Here is a 26,116-nt window from a genome sequence, read left to right on the forward strand (position 1 = left end):
GCCGCCCTGCAGAAGGGGTTCCTACAGTCTCACTGAGCCTCTGTTCCTACCTTTATAAAATAAGGGTAGTATCAAATGGGGAAACAAATGTAAGAGTTTAGCAAGGTAAGGTAGTGTTAGTATTGGTTTATAAAGCAATTCACAGGGGACACTAAACATTTCATCGTGATACTGAGAGATACACTTGTTTAAAGACAGGGTAGAAAGGAGCTAAATTATGAATCAAATACTGTACTGATAAGTAATGAAATGGTCAAAACTTCAGAAGGAAGACTGAACGCATGTGGCATGAATAATTCATAAACTGAATACTTCATCTGCAACAATGAACAACTTGTTTATGATCAATGCTTTTAAGTTTTACAGTCTTTTAAAAACCATTATATCGTTTAACGTCCAGGACGAATCATTTTATTTCTATTTTACAGAAAAGGACAGTCAAGTATGTTAGAGACAACCCTAGGAGTCCACAGCTCATTTCTGCCAGATCCAGAATTATTATGACATAAAAAGTAGCCAGTATTTATTAAGCACTTAGTCTAACCCAAGCACTGTACCAATAGTTTTACATGTATCTGGTAAAACAGCTATGAAGTAGGGGTATTATTATCCTCATTTTAGAAATTGGGACACTGAGGCTTAAAGTACTGATGTAACATATGCAAATGAGCAGAACACCAAAGGAAGTGGTTCTGACTTAACACTTAACACTTAACCAACCCCTCTGCCAGGCTGCCATATCTCTTGGCTCTTAGTGTAAGGCTCTATTTTTTTTTTCTTTTTTTCTTTTTTTTTGAGACGGAGTCTCGCTTTTGCCCAGGCTGGAGTGCAGTGGCGCAATCTCGGCTAACTGCAGCCTCCACCTCCTGGGTTCAAGCAATTCTCCTGCCTCAGCCTCCTGAGTAGCTGGGATTACTGGTCTGTGCTGCCATGCCTGGCTAATTTTTGTATTTTTAGTAGAGATGAGATTTTACCATGTTGGCCGGGATGGTCTCAAATTCTTGACCTCAAGTGATCTGCCCACCTCGGCCTACCAAAGTGCTAGGATTGCAGACGTGAGCCACCACATCTAGCCAAGGCTCTTAAGTCTAAAGAGGTATACATTTCATTTATCACCAACATAGTTGAATAATCTTGTAATGCTCTCATTGATTAATTGTTTTCAACCAGAATTGAAATGGTGGCTACTTATATGGTAGTTTTGTTGGAATGATGACTTCATTCTAAGAGATCCTAAAATCTAATAAGATAGGACTCAGGAAACAAGAATACAATATAATTATTGGGTCTGTTGTCCAACAAATGGCTGATGTTGGGAACATTGAATTCCCATGTGTTGTCTAAAACACTCTCTAAGCCAAACCAACTCATTTATTCATGAGATAATCTAAGGATGTCCACTGTGTACAAAGGCAATAGCATGAAAACGATAAAAACTATAAAGCTCTTATTCTCAAAGTACAAGCCAGAAAGTAGAATGCACCAGAGGAAAAGACAAGATCATGGGGGCATAGGGCTCACAGGAAGAACAGATTGCCTCCAGCTGTGGGAACCAGCAAGAGCTCCCATGCAGAGGAACGACCTGAACCACCTCCTGGAAGGCAAACCCTTGGTATAATCCAAATCAATCATGTTCCTGAATTCCTATTGTTCTTGGCTTCTTGATTATAACTTAAATTCTCTAGGTGCGTTATGGGTTGGTTAAAGATGCCTCAAAGACAAAGTGTCTCATAATTTTTTATTTGCTGGAGTATCTGGCATAGTGTAAGACATGCAGCAGGTGCTCAGTGAAAACTTCATTGATTAATTTCTGTTTTCTTCTTTTGAGAGTAGCAGAATCTCAGTAGGCATATAATCCTATTGCAGGTGTGTTGCTAATTGTAGTTCTCAGATACAGTTAGGCTTATGTCTGTATTTTTAAATTTTGCCCTTGTTGTTTTTTTTTTTTTCCTGATTTTTTCCCTTCTTTTCCCAGAGTGGAGTAATCTACATGGATTCTTCCGATTTGTTAATGATTTAAGAAGGAATCCTCAGAACCCACAGATTGAACCACATCCCTAATGTGTACTTAACATTGGGAACTTTCTGCTAGCTTGACACACTTTCTCAGCACCCATCCTCTCTTTCCCAGGGAGAGGAAGTGACTCTGAATCCGACTTACCTCATCGGAAGCTGCCAGATGTGAAGAAGGATGACATGTCTGCAAGGCGGACTTCCCATGGTGAGCCGAAATCAGTAGTGCCTTTTAACCAGTACCTCCCGAACAAAAGCAATCAGACCGCCTACGTCCCTGCACCTCTGAGAAAGAAGAAAGCAGAGCGTGAGGAATACCGCAAGAGCTGGAGTACCGCCACCTCCCCCCTGGGTGGGGAGAGGCCCTTCAGGTAAGGCCTGAGTGCAGCTGCCCTCTTACTGGCTTGGGCATGAGTGGTTTGGGAACTGCAGCTCCTGGACAGGAATGAGGTTAAATGACCAATTCAGAACTTTGATGGAAGATTACAGACAGAGGTGGGTGGGACAGATGTTTGGAAAGAGCTTGTCAGGAGAAAATAGAAGCTTGGTGAGTGTGCCTAAAACAGTGCCTGGCACGTAGTAGGTATTCAGCAGCTACTTGCCTAAATAAGCAGATTTCTGAAACCAATTCTGTTGATAGGACATTGAGAGCAAATCCGTCATCTGTGTCCTTCTGCAGAGACTGCTTGAATCTGAATCCTATCAGATTAGGTGTAGAAAGATTCCTATCTTTATGAAAAAAGAGGTTTTAAAAATCTAGGCTTAAATTAATCTGATATAAGCTCAAATATGTGATACAAATATGTGATGCATGGAATGTGGTTCACAATCACGTGTAGAAATAGTCATAATAAATGGATTTCTCATCTCTTTAGAGAAACAGTGGTTTCCTTAATCTCTGATTATGCTTTTGTATTTATTTATTCATTTATTCAGCAAGTACTTGTTGAACATCTACTCTATACTAGGCACTGGGGACCCAGTAACAAATAAGGCAGAGTTCCTGCCTTCAAGAACCTTATAATAAAATAAATTTCCCCACTAGTCCATCTGTACTATTACTTTCCATTGAATAAAGATTTTATTACAGTTGTTAGTTTGCTGAACAAACTAATGAATTTTACGTCTGCAGCAGAAAAGGTTTTTGCCTTTCATTATCAAGTCTGGGATAACTCTCAATGTTGCGGGTATGATGCATTATATGAATTAACAAATGGTTGCGTTGAATTTTCTTCACATTTTCATGATCATATTTTGTGCCATGACTTCCTTTTCTAAAGTGAAAATCAGAAAAGCGGGGAGATGACATGGGGTGTGCTCCCCAGCCCAGTCTGTTAGTTTGGCAAACCATATTGTCCAACTCACTAGCTTTCCTGAAACGATAGAGGAAGAGGGGAGTGAAGTGGGGTCTGCTGATGAAGACGACCCAGTTGGCCAAATGAATCCTGGTCGGAAGCCTTCCCATGGTGGGTGTGAATTACCCGACGGCAGTGGTAAGGAGCACCCTTCTTCAGACGGGGCTGTGGTGACACCAGCTCCCAAGTCTGAAGAAAAAGATGCTGCTGAGATCCAAAAGCGCAAAAGGCTAGAGCAAGCTGGAATCAAGGTCATGCCAGCAGCACAGCGCTTTGCCAGGTCAGCTCTGGGCTGAGGGCTGGCCCGGCTGGCTTTCTGCATGCCTGGGGGTTTGGAATGTCTCTAGAGAGTTGGAGTTTTCATCTTATTTTTTCCACTTCCCGCTTTTCCTGTTGCATCGCTGTTCCCTACTCTGAGCACGTAGATGATAGTCTTTGCCTTAAGGCATGTCTCTGCTAAGTACCTCCTAGGTATTTTAGATGAAGGTGAAGAGTGAACTCCTTGCTGCTTGGTGCAGACCTTGTCTTCCTCATGTATTTGTGGTCATCATTTGTGGGCTGCAGGATTTACCTAGTAATAGCATTGTATTTTTCTATTGTTTGTAGCTTGTTAATTTTCATGCTACTCCTAAATGGCTCATATCTTACTTTACAAATCACTAGAAGATAGTCTGTTTCTTTGAAGTGGGGAACACTCTAGAGGGTGGCTGACTTACAAAAATCCACTTGCTTTCTTTGTCTCAAGAGGGTACTAAGTAGAATTGAGTTTATTTGACTCCTTATTTTCTAAAGCATGTCGATTCAAAAACAAAGAATGGAGTAATTACTTCTCTTTAATTGTAACAAAGGTACTGGTACCCAGTACTGATAATTTTGTATTACATGTGAGATGGAGACCTCTGTATTACATGTGAGATGGCAGCAATCAGAGCCAAGGAAAATTATAGTTCTACACTCTTCTGTAGTGTTTTGAGAAGCTGGTTAATTTTTCTTATATAATAACCACAATAATCCTAACAAATAATAGTGCAGCCAAAATGTATTTTACAAATTGACATTAATAATAATTTGGCAGTTGAAATTCCTTTGCCACTTGCTGTTCCATTTATATCTTTTTTTTTTTTCTTGAGACAGAGTCTCACTGTGTTGCCCAGGCTGGAGTACAGTGGTGCAATCTCAGCTCACTGCAACCTCTGCCTCCCAGGTTCAAGCAATTCTCCTGCCTCGGCCTCTTAAGTAGCTGGGATTACAGGCATGTACCACCATGCCTGGCTAATTTTTGGATCTTTAGTAGAGATGGGGTTTTACCATGTTGGTCAGGCTGGTCTAAGAGGTGGGTGATATACCCATTTTCCAGAAGTGGAAGCTGAGGATCCGTGATAGTCAGTGACTTGCAGAGCTGGTCACCACCAACCTGGTGACCAGATTCGGTTGCTCTGACCACAGTACCACATCAGCCTCCCACACATTTTCCGTCTCTGTGTACAATTCCACATATGGTTATTTCTGTGGACCAGGTCTTAATTAAAATATCCAGTGTTGATTTATATAAATTTAATCCTAGAGTATCTTTGTATTAAAAAAAAATTTAAAAACCAAAGGATATACTTCCTCTTTGTCTGTGGTATGTTACAGATAATCATGCCTATTCTAAACACATATGTGCTTCTGGAATATTCTAACATAAAATTGTGCTTTTGTTACCAACAGCTCTCTGAATTTATTAAATAATGAAGAGTAATGTAATAAAATCTTTTTTAAAATCCAGATACTCTTTAAGCTTTGATACAGAGACCTTTTCAGGCACATTTTTTTCTACATCCCTTGAGCATCCCACGTACCAGAGACCAGACTAGATGCTGAGAAAACAAAAATAATAATAGTGAGAGGAATAATATCTCCTCACCATGTATCAGTTTTCAGACTTCTCTAGCTTCTGCCTTTAAGGACATAGCAGTAGGTAATAATTTAATCTTCCTATCTTTGACACACATCTTTCGTTTATATCACGTGTAGAGTGTTTAAGCTAGTGTTTACCAAGGATACCATAATCTTTAGAGTATCTGAAACAGCAAGCGGGGACGAGGGGGAGCTGCATTAAGCTAATTCAGCACACTCAGGAATAATGGTCATGTAGAGAAGAGAAGTTGGGCAAAGGCTGGGAAGTCCATATGTGTACTGTGCCACTTCAGTAACTGGGATGTTTATTTTATAAAAAACTTTGAACTCTTTTGTGACAACTCGCATTCACTCTACAAATATCAAATCATAGTTTAAAAATGTAATTCTATCATGCCTGTAATTTCCCAGCACTTTGGGAGGCTGAGGTGGGCCGATCACGAGGTCAAGAAATCAAGACTATCCTGGCCAAAGTGGTGAAACCCTGTCTCTACTAGACACACACACACACACACACACACACACACACACACACACGCTGGTGGCATGTGCTTATACTCCCATACTTGGGAGGCTGAGGCGGGAGAATCACTTGAACCTGGAAGGTGTAGGTTGCAGTGAGCTGAGATCGCACCACTACACTGTAGCCTGGTGACAGAGTGAGACTCTGTCTCAAAAAAAAAAAAAGTAATTCTCATGGATATATATTTCTTTATTTTACTTCCATTCATGTTGCCTGTTATCTGGCTTAATTTTAACCTATTTCATCCAAGTTAGCTCTCGTATGCAGAAGTTTGCAGGTCAGTTAATGTCATGATGCCTCAGATCTTCTGACTTAGCATTTAAAATTGGGTTCTGGATAATTATGCATATTCTCAGAGAATGTTCCCAATAGCAACACAACACAGCTGCTCCAAACACCCAGAATTCATTTGTTAAACAGATTTTTCAGCTGCCAGCTCTATCATAAAGGTTTAACACATAGCATGCCACCAGCCTGGCATGTCTATGTCTTTGTTACTTACTTTTTGCAAGCCACAAGAGTTGAGAGTCATTCTAAGTTTATTCACATTTGGGATCCAGCTTTTAATGTGGCAGAAACTAGTTTAACTGGAATGAAGTATTATGAAGAAGAAAAGGACTCTTGGTGTCTGGAAAATAAGAATTTAAATCATTGAAATATGCTGATGTCTCTGAAGACATTTTAACCTCAGTGTTCTGTCTTTGACATCCAGATGAATTCTGGCCAGCATGTCTTTGCACTCAATGAGAGGACCACTTGTTGTGGCCTATTTCTCAGTTGGGAAATGTTTGCAGAAATGAGTGAGATAATAGAGCCCTGTCCAAGGGGAGGAGCATATAGACGAACAACAAAGCTTTATTTTGTAGACTGTTTTTTGTTTGCTTGCTTCCCAAGTATATTCTTATACACCTTGCTAGGCTGGATGCGGTGGTTCACACCTGCAATCTCAGCACTTTGGGAGGCCGAGGCGGGCAGATCACTTGAGGTCAGGAGTTCGAGACCAGCCTGACGAACATGGTGAAACCCTGTCTCTATTAAAAATGCAAAAAAATCACCTGGGAATTGTGCCACATGCCTGTAATCCCAGCTACTCAGGGAGGCTGAGGCATGAGAATCGCTTGAACCCCCGGAGGCAGAGGTTGCGGTAAACCAAGACTGTATTAGCGCACTCCAGCCTGGGTGACAGAGTGAGACTCGCATTATCTTTAAGGCAGTAAACAAAAGGGAGCAGAGGTGCATGTTATTTCATTTTCACATGAGGTCAAAATCCTAGAAGCCCCAAGCTTCCTGTCAAATAATATATTAGCAATATCTTAGCATCAGGAGACAGAAAGTAGGACTTCTTAATAAATGTGTGGACTTTAATATTTATTATAGTTTCCATTGAAGTGAAAACGTATATAAACTTTTTCTTCTATTTTATTTTATGGTTGTGCTAACTTAATTATTCCCCAAATATGACACTCTGCCAAAGAAGCCAAGATTTCTATTTTCAAGAGGATAAAATAAGAACCAAGATGCACTTCCCCTGAATTAAAGTGCCATGGAGATTTGAGTTCTTTTACTTGGTGTTTCCCATTGGAGAAGTAAAAATTTTTTTAACTGAATTATAGGTTTCACGTGATTGTACTTCTTTTCTAATTGTTTTCATATGTTTCAGCACTCAGTGCTTGGTTTCTGCTGGTCTGTGGATCTTCTCAACCACGTAGTAATTAATTACAGAGTGGGGGAAAAGCGGGTAAAAAAACCTCTGAGGAACAATAGACATTTTAGAAATCTTTAGAAGAAGGGCAGATGCAGCTAAGTGCCAGACACAGATTCCTCTACAGACCCTCCTCACCAGACGCCAGTTCACCATGGCTGCTGAACAGATCCTTGGGTATCAGGGATCAGCCAGGCACATAACTTGCATGAATCTTTGTGACTGGGTGCACAAGTAATTGTGGTTTTGCCATTTTTAAAGGCAAAAAACACAATTACTTGTGCACCAACAAAATAGCTGCCCTGATTGGAGACGGGATGAACAGGGAAGTTTCCGGTATCCCCCAGCACATTCCCAAGGGGACTAATCCGGTATCCCCCAGCACATTCCCAGGGGGACTAACAGACTTTTCTGGAGAGCCCAGTTTCCTTCAGTGGAATACACTAGCTACCAATCTGAGCTGGTTGCTTATACATTGCTAAGTTAAAACGGGGTGAAAGAAAACCCCAGCTCCTCCTTACTTTAAATCATTATCTCATTCACTTTGAAATATACGAGCCTCAGAAACGTTGAGACGAGCTTTTCTTCCCCCTCACATGCTTTGGGCCCATAATCTCTCCTATCAAGATAGCTAGCCTGCCTTGTTTTAGGTGAGGCTGTGCAGGATCGCCAGTTGGAGGCAGGGCTTGGCATTTCTCATTTGACATTGAACTGTGTTCCTTCCACGTGAAGCAATGAGCTGTGCTCTGAAAGCAACCCCTTCCCAAAGCATCTCGTCTGTGACTGACTTGGATGAAATAAAAGTGCCAAACCTTTTCATGAATATAAAGCCAGACAGCCTGGGCCTGTCCCTTGAGTATACTTCAATTAATTTACCTAAGTTCAGATGGCTTGAACTAGAGACCTTAATATTCTCTTCTGCAAAGTGGGTATCATAATCTCCATTTTGCAGGGTTTTCATGAAAGTTAGTGTATCTGGAATGTACTGGCTACTCAAAGAGTTGTAGTTATTGAAAAATAAAATAAAACAGACCCAAGTTTCATGAAAGACTGCCCTTAAGGACCTTCAAAGGAAAAAAAAAACCACATTATAAAAATCATTTAAATGTTTTGCTACCTAGACACCTGTGAATACAATCCTACATATCTACCTTATACATAATATTTATTGTTTCAAGGCCATCAGTGCCAGCTTAAAACCTGTATCATTGTTTTTTGCTCTCCATGAATTCGTGGAATTAGTGGAAATTAGCTATTAGTGGAAAATCAGTCATCGTAACCCTTTTTCAAGTGGGCGGGAGTGTCTTCCAGTAGCCAATGGTATGGAAACTTTCTTTACCCTCTTTTTTTTTTAAGTTTGCATATCTAAATTCAGATCACTTGAAATGAGTCTTGTCACACTGGGCATTTAGCCTAAAAATAAACACCGAAGGGAATGTGGAGCCTGGCTGGGCTCATAAGATGCACAAGGGACCAGATTCTTCCTGCTCAAATTGGCATCGCCAATTGGCAGGGCCATTTGCATAAACACAAATATTTTATTCCAAAAAATTCTGCCCAAGTTGAGGGATGCTGGAGCCCAGGACCACATTTGTCCAAAAGTGGAAAGAGTATTGCTCTTGGACTTCAGGGGTTCAAGTGGAAGATCTGCTTCTATATTAGGGTATGAGAGCTGTGATATTGCACTACTGCATTCCAGCCTGTGTGATAGAACAAGACCCTGGCTCTTAAAAAAAGAAAAAGAAGAGTTGGGAGGTAGAGAGGCAAGGAGATAGAAGAGAAAGAAAAGGTTCCTGATGGAAAGGTGCAGAACAAGATAAGCTTCCTGGAAGTGGAGGACCATAGGAATGGAATAGTTTAAGACCATCCTATGAGTGGTCTTAAACTACCTCAGATGCTTCAGGTGAGCTCAGCTCTGTAGAAAGACTTCCTTACACTTTGTAATCTGTGACACATTTTAGGTGTGCTGTCATGTAGCTGTATTCATTTTTTTTCTCCCAGATCAGTTTCTTGGTGGCTCAGTTTTTTGCCCTGTCAGTCAGAAACAGGTTAAGTGTCTATTGGGTACTAATGTGCTAATGAAAAAAGAACAGTAACAAAAAGCTTCCCACCTTTCCCCAATTTCATGCAAAGAATCTACGCTGTCATTTTCAGAGCCATTTAGGATCCTGTCTTTCTGTTGTTGATGGAAACCCTGAAAACTAAATGCATTTTTAGTATTGCTAATGTCTGGCTAAATTCAAGGTTTTAAAACCCACCCTAACTATGCTGCAATCTAGATTGAAATAATGAACAGATGCCATTTGAACTAACAATTTTAAGAAGACTTTTTGCTAACAACACAGTTGTCTATCTAGAGATGGGGATTTAATTTTTTTTTTGTCTGATCACATGTGGAGTCCCATTTAATTTTCTCCATTAGTCAAAAACAATTAAGCAAAGAGAAAGAAGTTGTTCGTGACATTGTCCTTCGCAAAGAACACTCTTTCCTGAGCCATCAACATGGCAACAATTCAGAGGCAGAAGGTGAAGTTGTGTGTCGACTGCCTGATCTTGAGAAGGATGACTTTGCTGCAAGGAGAGCAAGGATGAACCAAACCAAGCCAACGGTGCCATTAAATCAACTCCTCTATGGCCCTTATCCAAAGAAAGGGGCAGATAAATCAGATGGCAGCAAACAGCTCTCAAAGGGAATCTCAAATAAAAGAAGTCTAGAATATAAAAGGTGTGCGCATGGTGTGTGTGTGTGTGTGTGTGTGTGTGTGTGTGTGTCTATGAAAGAAAGGGAGAGAGGACATAATTAAGTGAAGGCAGTTTGTATTGTACCCCCTCCAGTTCCTCTTTCCAGCCCCCCAATTATGTGTACTTTGTAATGGGGGTTTATTTTGAAGTGGAACTTTAGATATTCAATCTCCTCTAAATGCGGATGGCAGACAGTAGAGTGTCCATGTCCAAAATAGGGCTGAATTTGCCAAAGAATCATTGAATTCCAGTGTGTAGATGTGCTGAATCAGGGCTCATCACCACATATGGGTGCTGGTGTCATCAGTTGGCATTATTAGCAAAAATAGACATGTACTATTTCCTATCAGAGAACAGCCACCTCTAACAGCTGCTCCAGTCCATTCAAAGGAAGCAGAAAAACACTGAAAGCACTTCTCTCTTATTAGCTCCATTTAGATGTTGGAAGGAAAAAAATGAGACTTGTTCTTTCTTCTCTCACACCAGCAACTTCACCTAGACAAATGATAATGGATATTTCCCATCAAAAATGCTTCTCAGACTTCTATATGTTCTGTCATAGAAATTGTTTTCAGGCGAGTTTCCTTCTGCCAAAATTTTTCCCATCCACTTAATACATGTTGGAGTGAATTGCGGAAAGGAAATTTGTAGTAAGATGGAATTTGACCAGTGATTTTTGCCCTAAGAGGGAGATATGATTTCATTCAGGGTGCCCACTTGCTGAATTTCATCCTGCTGAGTTTATCATTCCTGTATGTTTCCTTATATCAAAATCAGCTAAGGTTAACATCTACATTATTGAATTGTCATCTTTTTGCCCATCACTTTAGAGATTTTTAAGCCTGTTGAACTTAGTATATAATTATGTCGGCTGTGCTTAGACAATTGAAAGGGTTCTTTGGGCAGAGTTGTTGAGTTCAGTGGAGTAGTTGGTCTTTTTGATTTTTTTTAGGAGGTACCAGATACAAAAACCCATGAGAGATTCCTGGATATAGAACACGGATTAGATTAGAGAAAATCTGGCATCATTTCTTTACAAGACACATTATAGCTTCAGAAGGCCCTTGGTCTTTGCTGTTGGCAGGCCTTGTAACAAACCATTCTTGGAGGGCCTTGAGGGAGGGATCAGTTGTGCAAGTGAAACAAAGACTTTTGGATAACTGACTAACATCAAGGCATATTGATGGCAATCAGCAATTTGAGTCAGGAAAAGGACTAGCCTTCATCTCCCTTTTTTCGTTTCTCCTCCATGTAATTTTAATTCCTTATATTTCCAGCTACATTTGTCTGTTGTCACCTGACTGTGTTTGTGGACACAGCTCTGGGTCTGAAGCAGCCTATGACCTCCCTAGATCACATCAAATAACTTATTTTAAAAAAAGAAAAGAAAAAAAAAAAAGAATTCCTTGTGCCTCATTTCTATGCCCTTCCTTGATCTCCTTCCTCAAACTAAGTAGAAAATTCTGCTGCTTTTCTATTTTTGCGGGCTCTGCAACGACACCAAATCATTGAGGTGACAAAAGACTATCTCGTGATTTTCCTGCTTGAATGATATATTTTGTGGGAAAATTAAAAGGCTGTATTTCTATATTTTTTGAGATTTTTCTATTTCAAGAAGCGTATTTAGTTAGAAGTGGACTTTTAATGAAATATTTATGCATATAAATGTCTCAGCTTTGGTTTAAATCACAATTTTGTCAATGTTAGCCAGCTAATGTTCACTTCATAGGAGAACAATTGAAAATACCAGTTTTAGCATCAAAAAAGGTGAATGGTTATTAACATCAGAAACAAATGAGTATTGACTCTCTCAATCCAGGTAAAGAGGAATACCCTCTGCTCTTCAGGCTTGCATTAGCCAAACCTGACTAATGTCATGAAGCAGACGTTAAGTTTAAACATTGAAACTTTCTGTTCAGAATTGACTTAGATGTACTTTCTGGCAGCTGTGGGTTTAGGTTTAAGATATTTAATATGTGAACAATGTTCCAGCTATCTACAAACTAATCCTAGAATTTGGATCATGCAGAGATCATTACGAACATTTTACTAGTGCAGTAAAAAACATTCCAAGAGGGCTAAGGGATTCAATCAGAAAAACTGAATTCATTACAGTAACTTGAATAGTGTGGGAATTGGGCATCATTACCATCCAACCAAAATCTCATTACCATTAGTAATATTTCAGCAGGCACTGCTCTGCTTCCTAAACTGTAGTTGAGACTGTCATCTGGTGGGGGAAAAAAAAAAATCTGTCTCATTCAGAGTTATAAGGGTGGCATAGATGAAAGTCATCACAGCTCCTTGATTCCATTTTTGAGAAAGGGAAAGGTACTGCATCATTTTATTCTGTCCTCAGCCTGTGAGTTTCCACGCTTGACATTCTCTTTGTCTGCTCCCCTTCCTTGAACTTGATTTTTCCATTGATGTGGGGGCCTGGATCAAATGGACAGAAACCAGGGCTACACAGAAGAGGTGAAGTCAATAGTGACCTGTAATGCAAGAGCTCAGGAGAGTGAACCTGTGCAAGAAGGAGAACTCAGGAAGGTGCCAGATCTTCACAAGGATGACCTGGCCCACCGGAGAATTCAGGGCAGCCTTGCCCCTCACCGTGAGCCCCGAAGCTTCATTACACTCTCCAACATAACAGAAGCCGACTTGGAGACGTGGGAGAGACTCAAAGTGTCAGGAAAGGCAAGGTGTGTCATGTTTCCACCTGGCAGTAGTAGTATTTTATTTTGAAGGCATCAAATACTTATCCTTGTATCTTTTTTTTTTTTTTTTTAAGTTAGGGTCTTGCTCAGTTGCCCAGGCTGGAATACAGTGGCTTGATCACAGCTCACTGTAGCCTCAACCCCTGGGCTCAAGCAATCCTCCTGCCTCAGCCTCTTGAGTAACTGGGACTACAGCCCTGTGTCACCATGCCTGGTTAATTTTTTATAGAGCCAAGGTCTCACTACGCTGCCTATGCTGGTCTTGAACTCCTAGGCTCAAGGGATCCTCCCGCCTCAGCTTTCCAAAGTCTTCAGATTGTAGGCATGAGCCACTGCACCTGGCCAAATTTTTAATTTATTTTTTTTTATAGAGATGGGGTCTTGGTATGTTGCTCAGGCTGGTCTTGAACACCTAGGGCTCCTAGGGCTCAAGTAATCCATATCAGCCTCTCAAAGTGCTGGAATTACAGACATGAGCCACCGTGCGGGCCCCTTGTATCATTTTTTATTTTGATGGCTTGAAAAAGTGCCTCTTACATCACAGAGTTCCTGGAGCTCAGCACATGCATCATGAGATGAATTTATTGATACTAAAAGTTACAAACCACATGGAGAGAAAACATTCTCTTTTTAACTCAGCTGACTTTCTAAGAATGGTTATTTATTTTGATAGGCTTGTTTACTGTAAATAATTTAAACTTGACTTTAAAATAATTTTAGTTATTCCACAGTACCTAAGATTTTCTTATGCCATCCATCACTTATGTTAGAGATGTTAGAATTAATGTTTTGAAAGCTATAGAAACTTAAAGACAAGGTAATGATCATTTTTAAGCAAGACGATGATCATTTCTTCATTTGAGTATTAATGGGCAAGCAATTCTGCTCTAGCCATAAAAGTGTTTTTCATATACAGTTGTCCCTTGGTATCCATGTTTAATTCCAAGACTCTCCTTGGATACCAAAAGTTTTAGATGCTCAAGTCTTTTATACGAAATGGTATAGTATTTGCATATAACCTATGCACATCCCCCCAAATACTTCAAATTGTCTGTAGATTACTACAGAAACCTACGCATACCTTATACACGTATACCTAATACAGTGCCTTCACATCACTTCATTCATGTGGATTCAGTGTAGTACTTACTGCACAGCAAATTCAAGTTTTGCTTTTTGAAACTTTGTGGAATTTTTTTCTCCCAAATAATTTCCACTGAGGTCGGTTGAATCCACCAATGCTGAACCCACTGATAAGGAGGGCCAACTACTTCTAGTATTTTTTTTTTCCAAACCTCTTATTGATTTTTACCTAGACATTTTTAGAACTTCTTTCTGGTTTTGACTAGGGATGGAGATGTTCAGCATATCTCTGCTTCTGAGCCTTCCCCAGAAATTAAAGGAGAAACTGCCATCCGTGATGACTTTGCCAACCGCAAAGCAAGGGCCTCTAAGAAAGCTTCCAGCCCCAGGCAAAAGTTTGTGCACTTTGGACCAGTGACGGAGATAGACCAGCAGAAATGGAAACGGCTTAGCATTGGCAAGGCTGGGCCTAGAGAGGATGAAGAAGAAGTCATCCGTCATGGCAGCAAGATTCAAACGGACTCTATGTCTCCTGTCTCAGTGGGCACTTCCAGATTAAAGGGGCACCAAGCGCTTAATGACTACAGGTATTTTTCACCATACATGAGCAAGGATATCTGCATGGGAGTCACTGCTGCTTTTTTTTTTTTTTTTTTTTGAGATGGAGTCTTGCTCTGTTGCCCAGGCTGGACTGCAGTGGCGTGATCTTGGCCCACTGCAACCTCCACATCCTGGCTTCAAGCAATTCTCCTGCCTCAATCCCCTGAGTAGCTAGGATTACAGGCATGTGCCACCACACCCAGCTAATTTTTGTATTTTTAGTAGAGATGGGGTTTCTCCATGTTGGCCAGGCTGGTCTTGAACTCCTGACTTCATGATCTTTCCGTCTCAGCCTCACAAAGTGCTGGGATTACAGGCGTGAGCCACTGTGCCTGGCCCCACTGCTGCTTTTAAAGAGTTTGCTGAAGAACATTATACAAACCCCTAGAGGTGACATAGTTTTAACAGACTATGTATAGCAGAGAAGTAATGTTAGTGAGTCCCCTTGGGGGGAACATGTGTGTGAAGTTTAATGGCAGACATCCATTTTATTCTGTTGTCACCAGAATCACTGCCTGGGAATGTCAATAATCTTGACAAATGACCCTTTTTCCCTTGGCTGCATCCAGCACTATTTTATTAGTTGAAAATATTGAACGAGCTAAATGGAATGTTTTAATGATATCACTAGGGTTTCTTGGGCTTATCTATAACCTCTCTCTTTCCTATGCCTTAGAGAGAGGAAGAAAAAGTTATTAGTATCATGAGTTCACATTTTGGACATCTAAGTAGACATATTAAAAAAGTAAAGTTCTCCTTCCTCCCCTATTTTTTAAAATTGTATAATAAATCAGGAGTCTAAAAACACTCCTCTTTGGGGGTTTCTATAAGCCAAGACTTTCCATGGACGAATCACCATCCAAATGTGTAGGGGAAGAACATCTTATAGGCCTGTCCCCAGTTCTCGCCCTCCCTGGAGGCCACCCAGTTTTGAATTCCCAAGTCCTCTTTTGGGGATTGGGTTCTGCGGGCTGATCTTTCTTCCAGGAAACACATATAGGACATGTGTAAAACTGGATGGGCCCTGGGAACCTCCATTCCATCTGTACCGTAGGAGCAAAGTGAGGCTCTCCATAGCAGGAGTAAGTGTGCCTAGCATTCTTCTTTATACTTTGTCCTTGAAATCCAAAGGAAATAATGGATGGCCCCATGACAAGGGTTTATTTGGTTCCAGACTCTGGGTGACATCATAGAAGAGAGAAGGCTGTGAACACCAGAAATAAAGAGTTGAGGTTTCAGAGGCTGGTGGGAATCTGAGGTGGGGAGGAGGGGTAGGAAAGTAATAAGAAATACATCCTTCAGGTCTTGAATCCTGAGGGCCCCATCACTCAGTCTTGTGACAGGGTCACGCTAGCCTTGTTTGACCTTCATAGGCCCTAGCCAGAGTTCACATTCCATTATCTCAATCTGATTATATCATCCTTACTAACCAGCCTTTGGAATGAGAGCAGCCACATTCTTCTCTTAATCTTTCAGTCCCAGGGATGTTCATTGTCTTCTTTCGTAACCCTTGTTCCTCTCCTTTCTTGCCCCCAATGCTACTTGATCGTCTGCAGAACAGTGAATTCTGGCCTAGGTGACTATTGCAAAAGGGCCTCGTGGCTGGCTCCTGTGCCGGAGTCCCAGGAAGAGTGGGTCTGCAGTCTGGGCGAGTGCCCGAGGGGGACAGAGGAAGGTGAGGAGCAGCGTTTCCTGCCTCTCCAGGAGGTGAAGGAGGACAGGTGGGGTCAGGGCCTCTGGTGTGAGTTCTTTCCTAGGAGTGAAACTATCCTCTCTGGCCTTAGTTACATCCAAACAGCTGCCACAGGATGGCAAAGAAGAAATGGAAAGTGCTCTGAGAGATTCCAAGAGGCTGTCAAAGGCAGAAAGATCAGAGGAGAGCAGCCAGCCACCGTGAGCATCTTGCCTGCGCTCTGCTCCGTGGTGTGTTGCCCCTGCTGTGTGTGGCTGTTGTGTTCCCAAAAAAATCAGCTTAAAGTCACAGTCTGCACTTGGCAGCTGATAGAGGGTGGAGTAAAGTCACTAAATGAGTGTTCTCATCCCAAGATCAGAGTGCTGCTTCTGGTGTCTGCTCTGGGTAGTGATTTTAGCCTTTGCATGTGGCTGAGTACTGGCCAAATTTCATTCTCAGGACTCACGAAAACCAGAAAGGGAAACCTGTCTTGTGTGAGTACCAGCTGCATGACAGCGGGTCCCAGTGTTCAAAAGGGAGATTTCCTGCTCAGCTGCTGTGTGTGCCGCTGCCTCCAGGGACGCTGGCTTCTTCTGTCTTGAATTAACGCCAGTGAGTGACGCTACTGAAAATATCTTTAGCAATAAGTGGCCTTTGACTGGCTGGACTGAATGTTGCCCTAGGGCGTGTCCTCTGGCCTCTGAGTATGAGGCTTCAGGGACAGAAGAGAAGTTGGAGAAGATGACAGTTCCTGTCTGGAGTGGCAGTGGACTGAAAGGCCAGCGAAAGTTGGATGATTCACGAAAAGACGACATGATGGCCAGGAGAACTGGGATGTCCCTTGGACACACTGGATCCAACCCAAACCAGTTCCTTCCAGTTCCATTTGCAAAGCAACAGGATGTGGAAGAATATTCTAAGGGTCCACCCATGAAAGATCAGAGGTCAGAAGGTTATGCTGTGCCCTTGTGACTTTGTTTCTCCAGTCTGAGCTTTTAGTATGTTCTTAATGCATATGGCGCCTCAGTGCCACTTACCTACTGTTGCTAGCAGAAACAGAATGATTAAAATTGGCCTCATCTGCCAAGAATTTTTTCCTCTTTTTTGGCATGTAAGCAAGTATAATTCAGTGGTGAATTTACCTGTTAAACATTTTTTGTTTCTGACTCTTGTGGACTTAGTAAATGGGAAATTCTTTTCTTTCTAGCTCACAAAGGAACCTTTGGGTAAAGGGGTTGAACTTCTTTCTGACTTACTTGATTTCACTCTGATTCCAGGTACAAAGAAAATGAATACCATTTACAAAAGTTGTTATTATATTAATTTTCCAACGTTAACAAACACTTGTTGCCTTCTGGAGGTAGGGTTTCTATTCCATGCTCTGACTTGACTTAGAATCAAGCACAACTTGATGACAAGTAACGGAATAATTATCCTGGGGTTCAGTTTCCAGTTTAGGGTCCTATATGTTGAAGCCTCTCTTGCCATTTAATAAAAGTGATACATTTTTGTTAAATATGTGGTTAGCCTACCAATATAGGGCAAAGGAATGGGAGTGCTTTGCATAATTTATAAGCTCACCATAAAATAGGAAGCTATGGAGTTCTTTTTCTCCAAGGACACTGATGGCAATGGGACAGAAGAAGGCAGAGTGGGAGGCAAGGAGAACAGTAGGTAATCTCCATATTTTTTAAAAATAAATACCCTAGCCATCTTTATCACCTGAATATAATCTATATTTTACATTCTTCTGAATAAAACAGTAATGGAGCCTAGCACTATTTTCAGGGAGCAGAAGTAATATTTGTGCTTTACAACCACAGAGTGCTTTGTAGCATTTCCTAAGTGTGTCTGCTCCCTCAAGCTTACCGTGTCCTGGGAATTTACAGGTAGGTTGAAAGAATCCATGTGAGCTCCATTTCACAAATAAGAAGGCTGATGTAGAGAAAGGCTATATGAGTGGATCACACGTGATTCCCAAGCTGGTTGGGGCTGGGGAGACAGAGGAATAGAGGGCTGAAGCTGGCCCTCCGTAGTCATTCACTTTCCAAGTGCCCCAGCATGGGACTTGACCCTGGGTCCATGGGCTTCTGTAAAGCAAGTGAGAATGGAAGGAAAAAAGGAGGTGAGGATTAAAGGCTGCCTACTGGATACATTTAGGTGCTATCCCATTCATTTATTCCTTACACTACCTTAGAGAGTGAAAATTTTCATCTGCATTTTGCAATTAGGAAACTGAGCTCCACATGTTCACGGCTGGTACCTACAGAGCTAAGATCCAAACTCAGCTCTGTTGGTGTGGAAAAGCACCATCCCACTCCAGCACGATGCCTACACAAGTTACTGGAGGACACTGTGGAAGCCTGAGGAATTCTCTGTCACTTTTTTCTTTTGAGATGGAGTCTTGCTTTGCCACCCAGGCTGGAGTGCAGGGCCCCATCTCAGCTCACTGAAACCTCCACCTCCCTAGTTCAAGCGATTCTCGTGCCTCAGCATCCTGAGTAGCTGGGATTATAGGTGCACACCACCACACCCAGCTAATTTTTGTATTTTTAGTAGAGACAGTGTTTTGCCATATTGGTCAGGCTGGTCTCAAATTCCTAACCTCAAGTGATCCACCCACCTAGGCCTCCCAAAGTCCTGGGATTGCAGGTATGGGCAACTGTACCTGGCCTGTCACTGTCTTTGTGATTCAGGAAAGAGTCCTCTTTATTTTCACATGGGAGTGGATGGTTACTCTGAGCACAAGGAGGAATGGTCAGGTGAACTATGTGACATACTGTGTGATTGATTGAGCCAGCATTCACCGTGAGGATGCACATTTCCTTTCAACAAGTGTTTATTGAGTAATAGTCACTGTGTGTAAAGGACTGTGCTGGGTGATGGCGGGTAATCTTAGATGAGCAGTAAAATCATTTTCTCTCCCTCTCACTTTAAATTTAGCTAGTGCTAGTTCATGATATAGAAATAGATAACTAGTGAATTATTGATTCTAAAATGCTTTATTAGTAGTGAAAGTTATATAAATACAGTCAATGGGTACATAGGCTGTTCCCTTTATCTTTCTACCTACCCCTACCCTCAAAAGTAAACTTTATTTTTTTTGAGACAGGATCGTACTCTATCACCCAAGCTGGAGTATCGTGGTGTAATCACAGTTCACAAGAGCCTGGACCTCCCAGACTCAGGCAATCCTCCCACCTCAGCCTCCCAAGTAGCTGGGACCACAGGTGCATACACCACTATACTTGGCTACTTTTTTTGTTTTTATTTTGTAGATGTTCATGAAAAGCTGTTAATTACAGGGTCTCATTGTGTTGCCCAGGTGGTTTTGAACTCCTGGGCTCAGTGTTCCTTCCACCTTAGCCTCCCAAGTATTGAGATTACAGGCATGAGCCACCGTGGTGCCAGGCCTCAAAAGTAAACTTTATTGACTTTTTTTTTTTAATAGGATGCTTGTGTCAACTGTGACCTGTCTGGCCAGTTTTGTACCTCATAGCCTACTGACTCAGGTACTTTGCATTAAAAAGATTGCTCTATTAGTGATCCCCACCCCCAACTTGCCTTTACTTTTTGGTCTCCTGTAGAATGATTGGGAAAGTCAGTTGACATCTCAGCTCTAATTATCTTTCCCTTGCCAGCAATGGCAATTCTGATTAAGTTGGTGCCCTTTTAAAGCAATACATTAGTCTCAGAGGAAATTCCTTAAACCCACAGTACACAGTAAAGGGATAAACGAAGGTTATCTTTGGAAACTGTGCTATTCTTTTCAATTTTTAGAGCACCTGTTAAGTATTTAATAAATACTAATTGAGGAACTAGTTTGGCCGCTGTTCAGGGAACCCAAACAGAAAAATCTCTGCTCCTGTGTGGCTTACATTTTGTTGGTAGAGATGTCCATGAAATGCTGTTAATTACTTTGTGTAGAAACAACTTAAATTCAAATATATCCTAGATGCAACAACATAGTTGAAACTCACAAACAAAAGGTATTAAAGAAGCCCAGCTCAAGAGTACATACTATTTGAGTCTGTTTACATAGTATAAAACACTTAACACTAATCTATGTATATGTTCAGTTTGTGAACATTCATTGAAGTATATGTTTGTTATGTATACTTTGTTCACTTTCTGTGTGTATCTTATACTTCAATAAGATGTTAATTAGAATGTTCAAATTAAGACACAGAAACACATAGCAACTATTAATAGATTCTTGATTAACCATCCATTGGGAAGAAATTCTCTGCTCTCTTGCATAGATAACTTAGAAAACGCTGTGTTTTAATAAATTTATTCCAATAGGCTTATTTATTAACTGGGAAACATTTATCTAGTCTTCAGAATTAATATTGCCCTTGTACTCTCTTTCTTTCTTTCTTTTTTTCTTTCTTTCTTTCTCTTCTCTTCTCTTTTCTTTTCTTTTCTTTCTTTTCTTTTCTTTTCTTTCACAGAATCTCATTCTGTCATCACCTAGGCTGGAGTGCAGTGGTGTGATCTCTGCCCACTGCAACCTCTGCCTCCTCAGCTCAAGTGATTCTCCTGCCTCAGCCTCCAGAGTAGCTGGGACCACAGGCATGTGCCACCATGCCCAGCTAATTTTTTGTGTTTTTGGTAGAGACGAGGTTTCACCATGTTACCCAGGCTGGTCTTGAACCCCTGAGCTTAAACAATCTGCTCGCCTTGGCCTCCCAAAATGCTGGGATTACAAGCATGAGTCACCATGCCCAGGCCATTCTCTCTTGATGTGAAAGAATCTACTCATTATCTGCTTCAATGTAGTAGTGTTTTGGAAAATTGAGAATATTAGATTCAACTTAAACACCTTCTGAAATGATCCTCTGGAGAAAGAGAAAATGAGTCTTACTGCCAGAAGAAAAACATACATAAACCCTTTCCTTGTCTTGCTTTTGACCCTTTCAAAAGAGATTTGGGGTTTTGCACTGGTATGGTTGCCTTCGCTGTTAATTAAATAATTATCAATGAATTCAGACTATTTTAGAATGATAAAAGCCTAAGAAAGAAGGGGTATGTGTGTGTACACTCATGCATTCTGGGCTGTTTTCTCTAAGACTGCAGTAGAGATTTTTAGAAATTATCCTTTTTCTATAAACTATTGTGTAACTGATCATGGGACAGGTAATTTTTGCTGCTGACTCCAAAATGTAATTTATTGGAAACTGGAAGCAGGATGTATTTTCTTTACTATTCTTTGTCCGTCATCAGAATTGCAAAGGAGAAGCTTTTCAGAATATAGGTAAGAACTGACCCTTAAAACTCACCTTTGCTGAAGAGACAGGCATTTGTAGGAGCTGGGTTTTTTTGTTGTTGTTGTTGTTTTAAAATGTGCTTGAGACCGGGCACGGTGGCTCACGCCTGTAATCCCAGCACTTTGGGAGGCCGAGGCGGATGGATCACGAGGTCAAGAGATCGAGACCATCCTGGTCAACATGGTGAAACCCCATCTCTACTAAAAATGCAAAAAATTAGCTGGGCATGGTGGCACGTGCCTGTAATCCCAGCGACTCAGGAGGCTGGGGCAGGAGAATTGCCTGAACCCAGGAGGCGGAGGTTGCGGTGAGCCGAGATCGCACCATTGCACTCCAGCCTGGGTAACAAGAGCGAGACTCTGTCTCAAAAAAAAAAAAAGTGCTTGAAATATGCCTTGTAATGTCCTAATATTTTTCTAATTTAGTCTTTTTGCTTTAGTCTCATTTAGACTTCAAGTGACTGTCACAGAGTGTACAACTTTATGGATCTAAATTATCAGGAGAATATATAAGATTAGAAAAAAAGCTTTAGTTTTTCAAGTTATGAAATATCATCCAAGTCTGGTTTTGATTAAGGCTACCAGTTTTCTAGGAATTGTGGTTTCTGTCAGATGCATGCAGAAGGCACTGATTGGGGTTCTGGTTTACTTTCAGAAAACTACAGAAACACTCTTTGATGTTTCTTGTGCAAATACATTAACGTATCAGGGACAGGGTCAGTAAGGGCGCACTTGTACAGTGGGTGTCCATTATAGCCCATTACTGCTGAACATAAAGGCACAAAAAGTTGAACTGTTTGTGAATGACTGTAACACGTTTGTTTTCTAAGCTGCCTTCTCTAAACAGTGTGGATCGTACCTAAGCCTTTCTGTGTTTATATTGAACAGATTCTTTCTTTCTGTGTAGTGTGGGGATTATTTTTATTTCTTCTCTGGGTTTTGAGATAAATTCTGCATTTTTTAGAAATATCAAGACTTGTCTTTGATTTTCAGCAGCCAATGAATATTGTTAATTGTATAATCATGCTTCTCTTTCAGTATCTCAGCAAAAAAGGCTTGGCGCACATGTATTTCACCAGCAGTTTTTATTTCCAGCTTGCTTACAGCATTCCCTTTCTATTTTGCCAGTTCTCTAATTTTGTATTTGATCTTATAGATACGGTCCGAGAACTCCTGTGTCTGATGACGCAGAGTAAGTTGCCTTGTATTTGTAGGATTACATTAATTACTAGCCTAAACTGCATGCTTCCAGTACTTACCACTAATGGAAATGCAACTGATGCAAGTGAACTGGATAGTTAGCTGACTTGTGCAGCAAAGCACTTGAAGTTGGAATGCAGAGCCTGTGTTCTGTGCAGGAAAGGTGAATGAAAAAGCAACTTAAGCATGATTCTAATATGAAGCTGCTGCTTGAAACTTAACATTTGCTTTTCATAGACTGGGCATGTTAAAGTTGTTCATGTTATGGGTTGGACACTGGTACCCCTTCTAAACCACTGAATTATTTAAAGGGTATTCTGAGTTTTGCACTTAATTCTTGATGTGTTGGGGCTTAGAGTTAACAACGAAGTAGTCATTCCCATAGTCACATTTTTTAACGAAGTAAATAAATCCCAAACCACTAATTATAGATTCAGAAGCCCAAGTTCCTCCCAGGTTGGAGTCATATAAACTGTGGGATGCTTGAGACCAAAACATTGGAGTTTTGCTGAAGTTCCATGAATAGTAAGGAGCCAAGGATATAAGACATGACTGGCCCTTCGCCTCCCTGCTGCTTGGTTTTCACTCTTCTCAGAGATTCATTCCTCATCCCGTACTTCACATCCAAATTTGAGAAGAATCCAAACCCTCCCATTTGTGACCACATTAACTCTGCTTCAAAAAAGGCTTTCCCATATCCAGATCATTCTGCAACTGATACCCAAAGCAAACATTTTCTTTGCAAAATACTGGTTTTCTCAGATTCAAGTAACTTGTATTTGAAGAAATGTGATTAATATCTAAATCCCATGTCAGTAGTCTGCTGATCCTGACATCGAGGGGCATTTTGTGGCCTTGTGGGAGCCTGGGCCATTCAGAATGTAATCACCAGCACTTCTCTGCCTGTCCTTTCCCGAGCCTCAGTTTCAAGCCACAGAATGAGAAAATTGAATAGAATTTGCATGTAGAACACGCAAACATCATTTCCAGCAGTGACAATGAGATTAGGCAAAAAACTTAAGTGTCTTCAGATTGTGCTATTTTTCATGTTTGTGTTCAAGGTGTCTGCTTAGTTTGGACTCCAAGCCCTAAAGTGGTCAGACTGAGACCAAGTTTCCCATGCATGATCTGTGATTGGTTAGTGGCCTAACATGAAGAACACTCATGCTTCAAAACCAAATTCAGCCTGAGCTTGACTGACTGCACAGAGTTAAGTAGTCTGTAAAACTGAGCCCTGGTTATTACTTTTCAAACCTGCAATGGCAATACTTAATGTTCACCGAAGGGAGGATTTTATAAGATTGATAGGCAAAACACTACTTTGGTTTGGTGAACAAAAACATTTTGATAGAATGGGTTCATTCATCAGTCAAGGCTGCTATGTAATTTGCTTAAAATAGACCTCTGGGAAACCCTAAAAGGTGAAAGGAAAAAAGGGAAATTAAAGAGTTTCTGAATTTTGCCTGCACTTGAACACAAAACTTCACACTTCACCCACAGGAAAAGTTAATGATTTCTTAAAAGGGGTGGGGACAGGGACTCCCTTCTTGTCTTCTCTAAGTTTGCAAAAAGCAGCCCCAGGAACCAAGAAGAGTAAAAGGAGCTTCTTTTCCAGAGCTCTTATCTGGGGATCTCCAAAGTGCTGAGTTTCCTGTGTGGAGTAGATACAATTTACATGAAACCATGTGGGGAACAAAATGAAAAGTTGATATCGGGAATTTATTCTTAAAATAGAAACTTATCCTATTTTTAGTTTATTCCCTTAATATTTCCCTTTTCCTAAATCTTTAAAGACATTTTTTTTTGGCATAGGCTATATTTATTAATAATGGATGCATTCTTAAAATTGAGCCCAATCAAAAAAAGATGCGCCCTTTAAGGAGAGAATATAGGTCAGGGGCAGACCTACCGCACAGGCAGACGGAGAAATTTCCACCTCCTGGCCAGCCAAGAATGTTTCCGTAGATTTCATTTCACCCTCTTGCCCTTTTCCTCACTTGCACACTCTTTCTCTTCCAATACCTTCGGCAGGTTGGGAGAGCCGTAGGCCATTTTATTCTGAATTCCTTTACCATAGACACAGCCCAGAAGCAATTTCCAGGCTCCCCTTGGGGTAATTCCATCCTGGCCTTCAAAAATGCCAACCCACCAAGAGAGAAGCCAGAGCAGCCAGGAGCCCTCATCCCAACAGCCCAAGGGCAGGGACATAAGGTACCGAGGAGCACAGGATTAGTCCAAGTCACATTACTATTTTGGAAGCCGGCCTTCTCCAGGATCCCGTACCCGCCAGCCCCCATCCCCAGACACACAGTTCTTCATTTGGGAGGCCAAGTCTAACCTGAGCTAGGGACCATTTTCTGAATGACAGCTCAGCCCGTTTTCTGTTTAGTATGATCAATTCTCAACTTCTTAATTCCTTTTTGTTTTTCAAAAATGGTGTATATGTCACTTACAGATTTGTCACTTCTTTTTTGGCCAGTTTGCTGATATTTCTTTAAAAAAAAAGAAACTTGAGAAAAAAATAGTACAGGTTGAGCCCACCTTATAGAAAATGCTTGGAATGAGAAGTGTTTCCGATTTTGAATTTTTTGGGGGTTTTGGAATATTTACATATATATAGTGAAATATCTTGGGAATGGAACCCAAGTCTAAACATGAAATTCATTGATATTCCATATATGCCTTATATGCATAGCCTGGAGGTGATTTTATACAATAGTTAAAATAATTTTGTGCGTGAAACAAAGTTTTGACTGCATTGTGACTGCACCCCATCACACAAGGTCAGGTGTGGAATTCTCCACTTGTGGGGTCATGTCAGCACTCAAAAAGTTTTGGAGTTTGGAGCATTTTGGATTTCAGATTTTTGGATTAGGGATATTCAACCTGTACTTCCTGGTACGTGAAAGGGCAGACAGGAGTTTCTCCTTTTATTTAACTAACCGGCTTTTGGCCACATTTGGGCTGAGCTAGTTAGAGCTTCACAGTGGGAGTGGAGATGGGAATGCAGAACAAATAAAGGTAATTCTAAAGGCCTGCTCTCATTTTCTCCATGCCCATTGGGTGAGATAATCAAATCCCAGATCCTGGAGAAGGCTGCCATTTTCCTCCTGGGGTCCCAGAAGAAAACCTGGATCTATGGCCACCTATTGTGGCCCAAACCAAAATTCTGCCCTGTAGATATTATAGATGGCAGAGCTGAATGAAGGGACCTCTTTTCTCTCCCATAATCTACCAACTACTTAGTGGTAGATTAATAGGTAAATCACAGCCCTTCTCCTCTATCGAGGACTGCAGTTTCTTTCTTTCTTTTCTTTTCTTTTTTTTTTTTTTTTTTTTTTTTT

At 41.0% G+C, this 26,116-nt stretch overlaps 1 protein-coding gene across 21 annotated transcripts in view; it reads left to right on the forward strand.

The window, feature by feature from the left end:
* LIMCH1 (LIM and calponin homology domains 1) overlaps window positions 1-26,116 on the forward strand; it is a 349,916-nt gene that overhangs the window by 264,494 nt on the left and 59,306 nt on the right. For 10 of the 21 annotated variants that reach the window (XM_032274031.1, XM_032274032.1, XM_032274035.1 and 7 more), the window contains 9 exons: window positions 2,132-2,384; window positions 3,382-3,648; window positions 9,915-10,217; window positions 12,688-12,933; window positions 14,298-14,618; window positions 16,188-16,306; window positions 16,416-16,524; window positions 16,987-17,247; window positions 22,729-22,764. In XM_032274031.1, coding sequence (XP_032129922.1) covers window positions 2,132-2,384; window positions 3,382-3,648; window positions 9,915-10,217; window positions 12,688-12,933; window positions 14,298-14,618; window positions 16,188-16,306; window positions 16,416-16,524; window positions 16,987-17,247; window positions 22,729-22,764 — 1,915 coding nt within the window. The remainder of the gene's footprint in view (window positions 1-2,131; window positions 2,385-3,381; window positions 3,649-9,914; window positions 10,218-12,687; window positions 12,934-14,297; window positions 14,619-16,187; window positions 16,307-16,415; window positions 16,525-16,986; window positions 17,248-22,728; window positions 22,765-26,116) is intronic. The other 11 variants (XM_032274046.1, XM_032274042.1, XM_032274043.1 and 8 more) reach the window with 2 other exon arrangements.

Source organism: Sapajus apella, unplaced genomic scaffold (genome assembly GCF_009761245.1).
Source record: "Sapajus apella isolate SASKATOON/1434 unplaced genomic scaffold, GSC_monkey_1.0 scaffold5, whole genome shotgun sequence".
In the NCBI taxonomy this organism is placed as follows: Eukaryota; Metazoa; Chordata; class Mammalia; order Primates; family Cebidae; genus Sapajus; species Sapajus apella.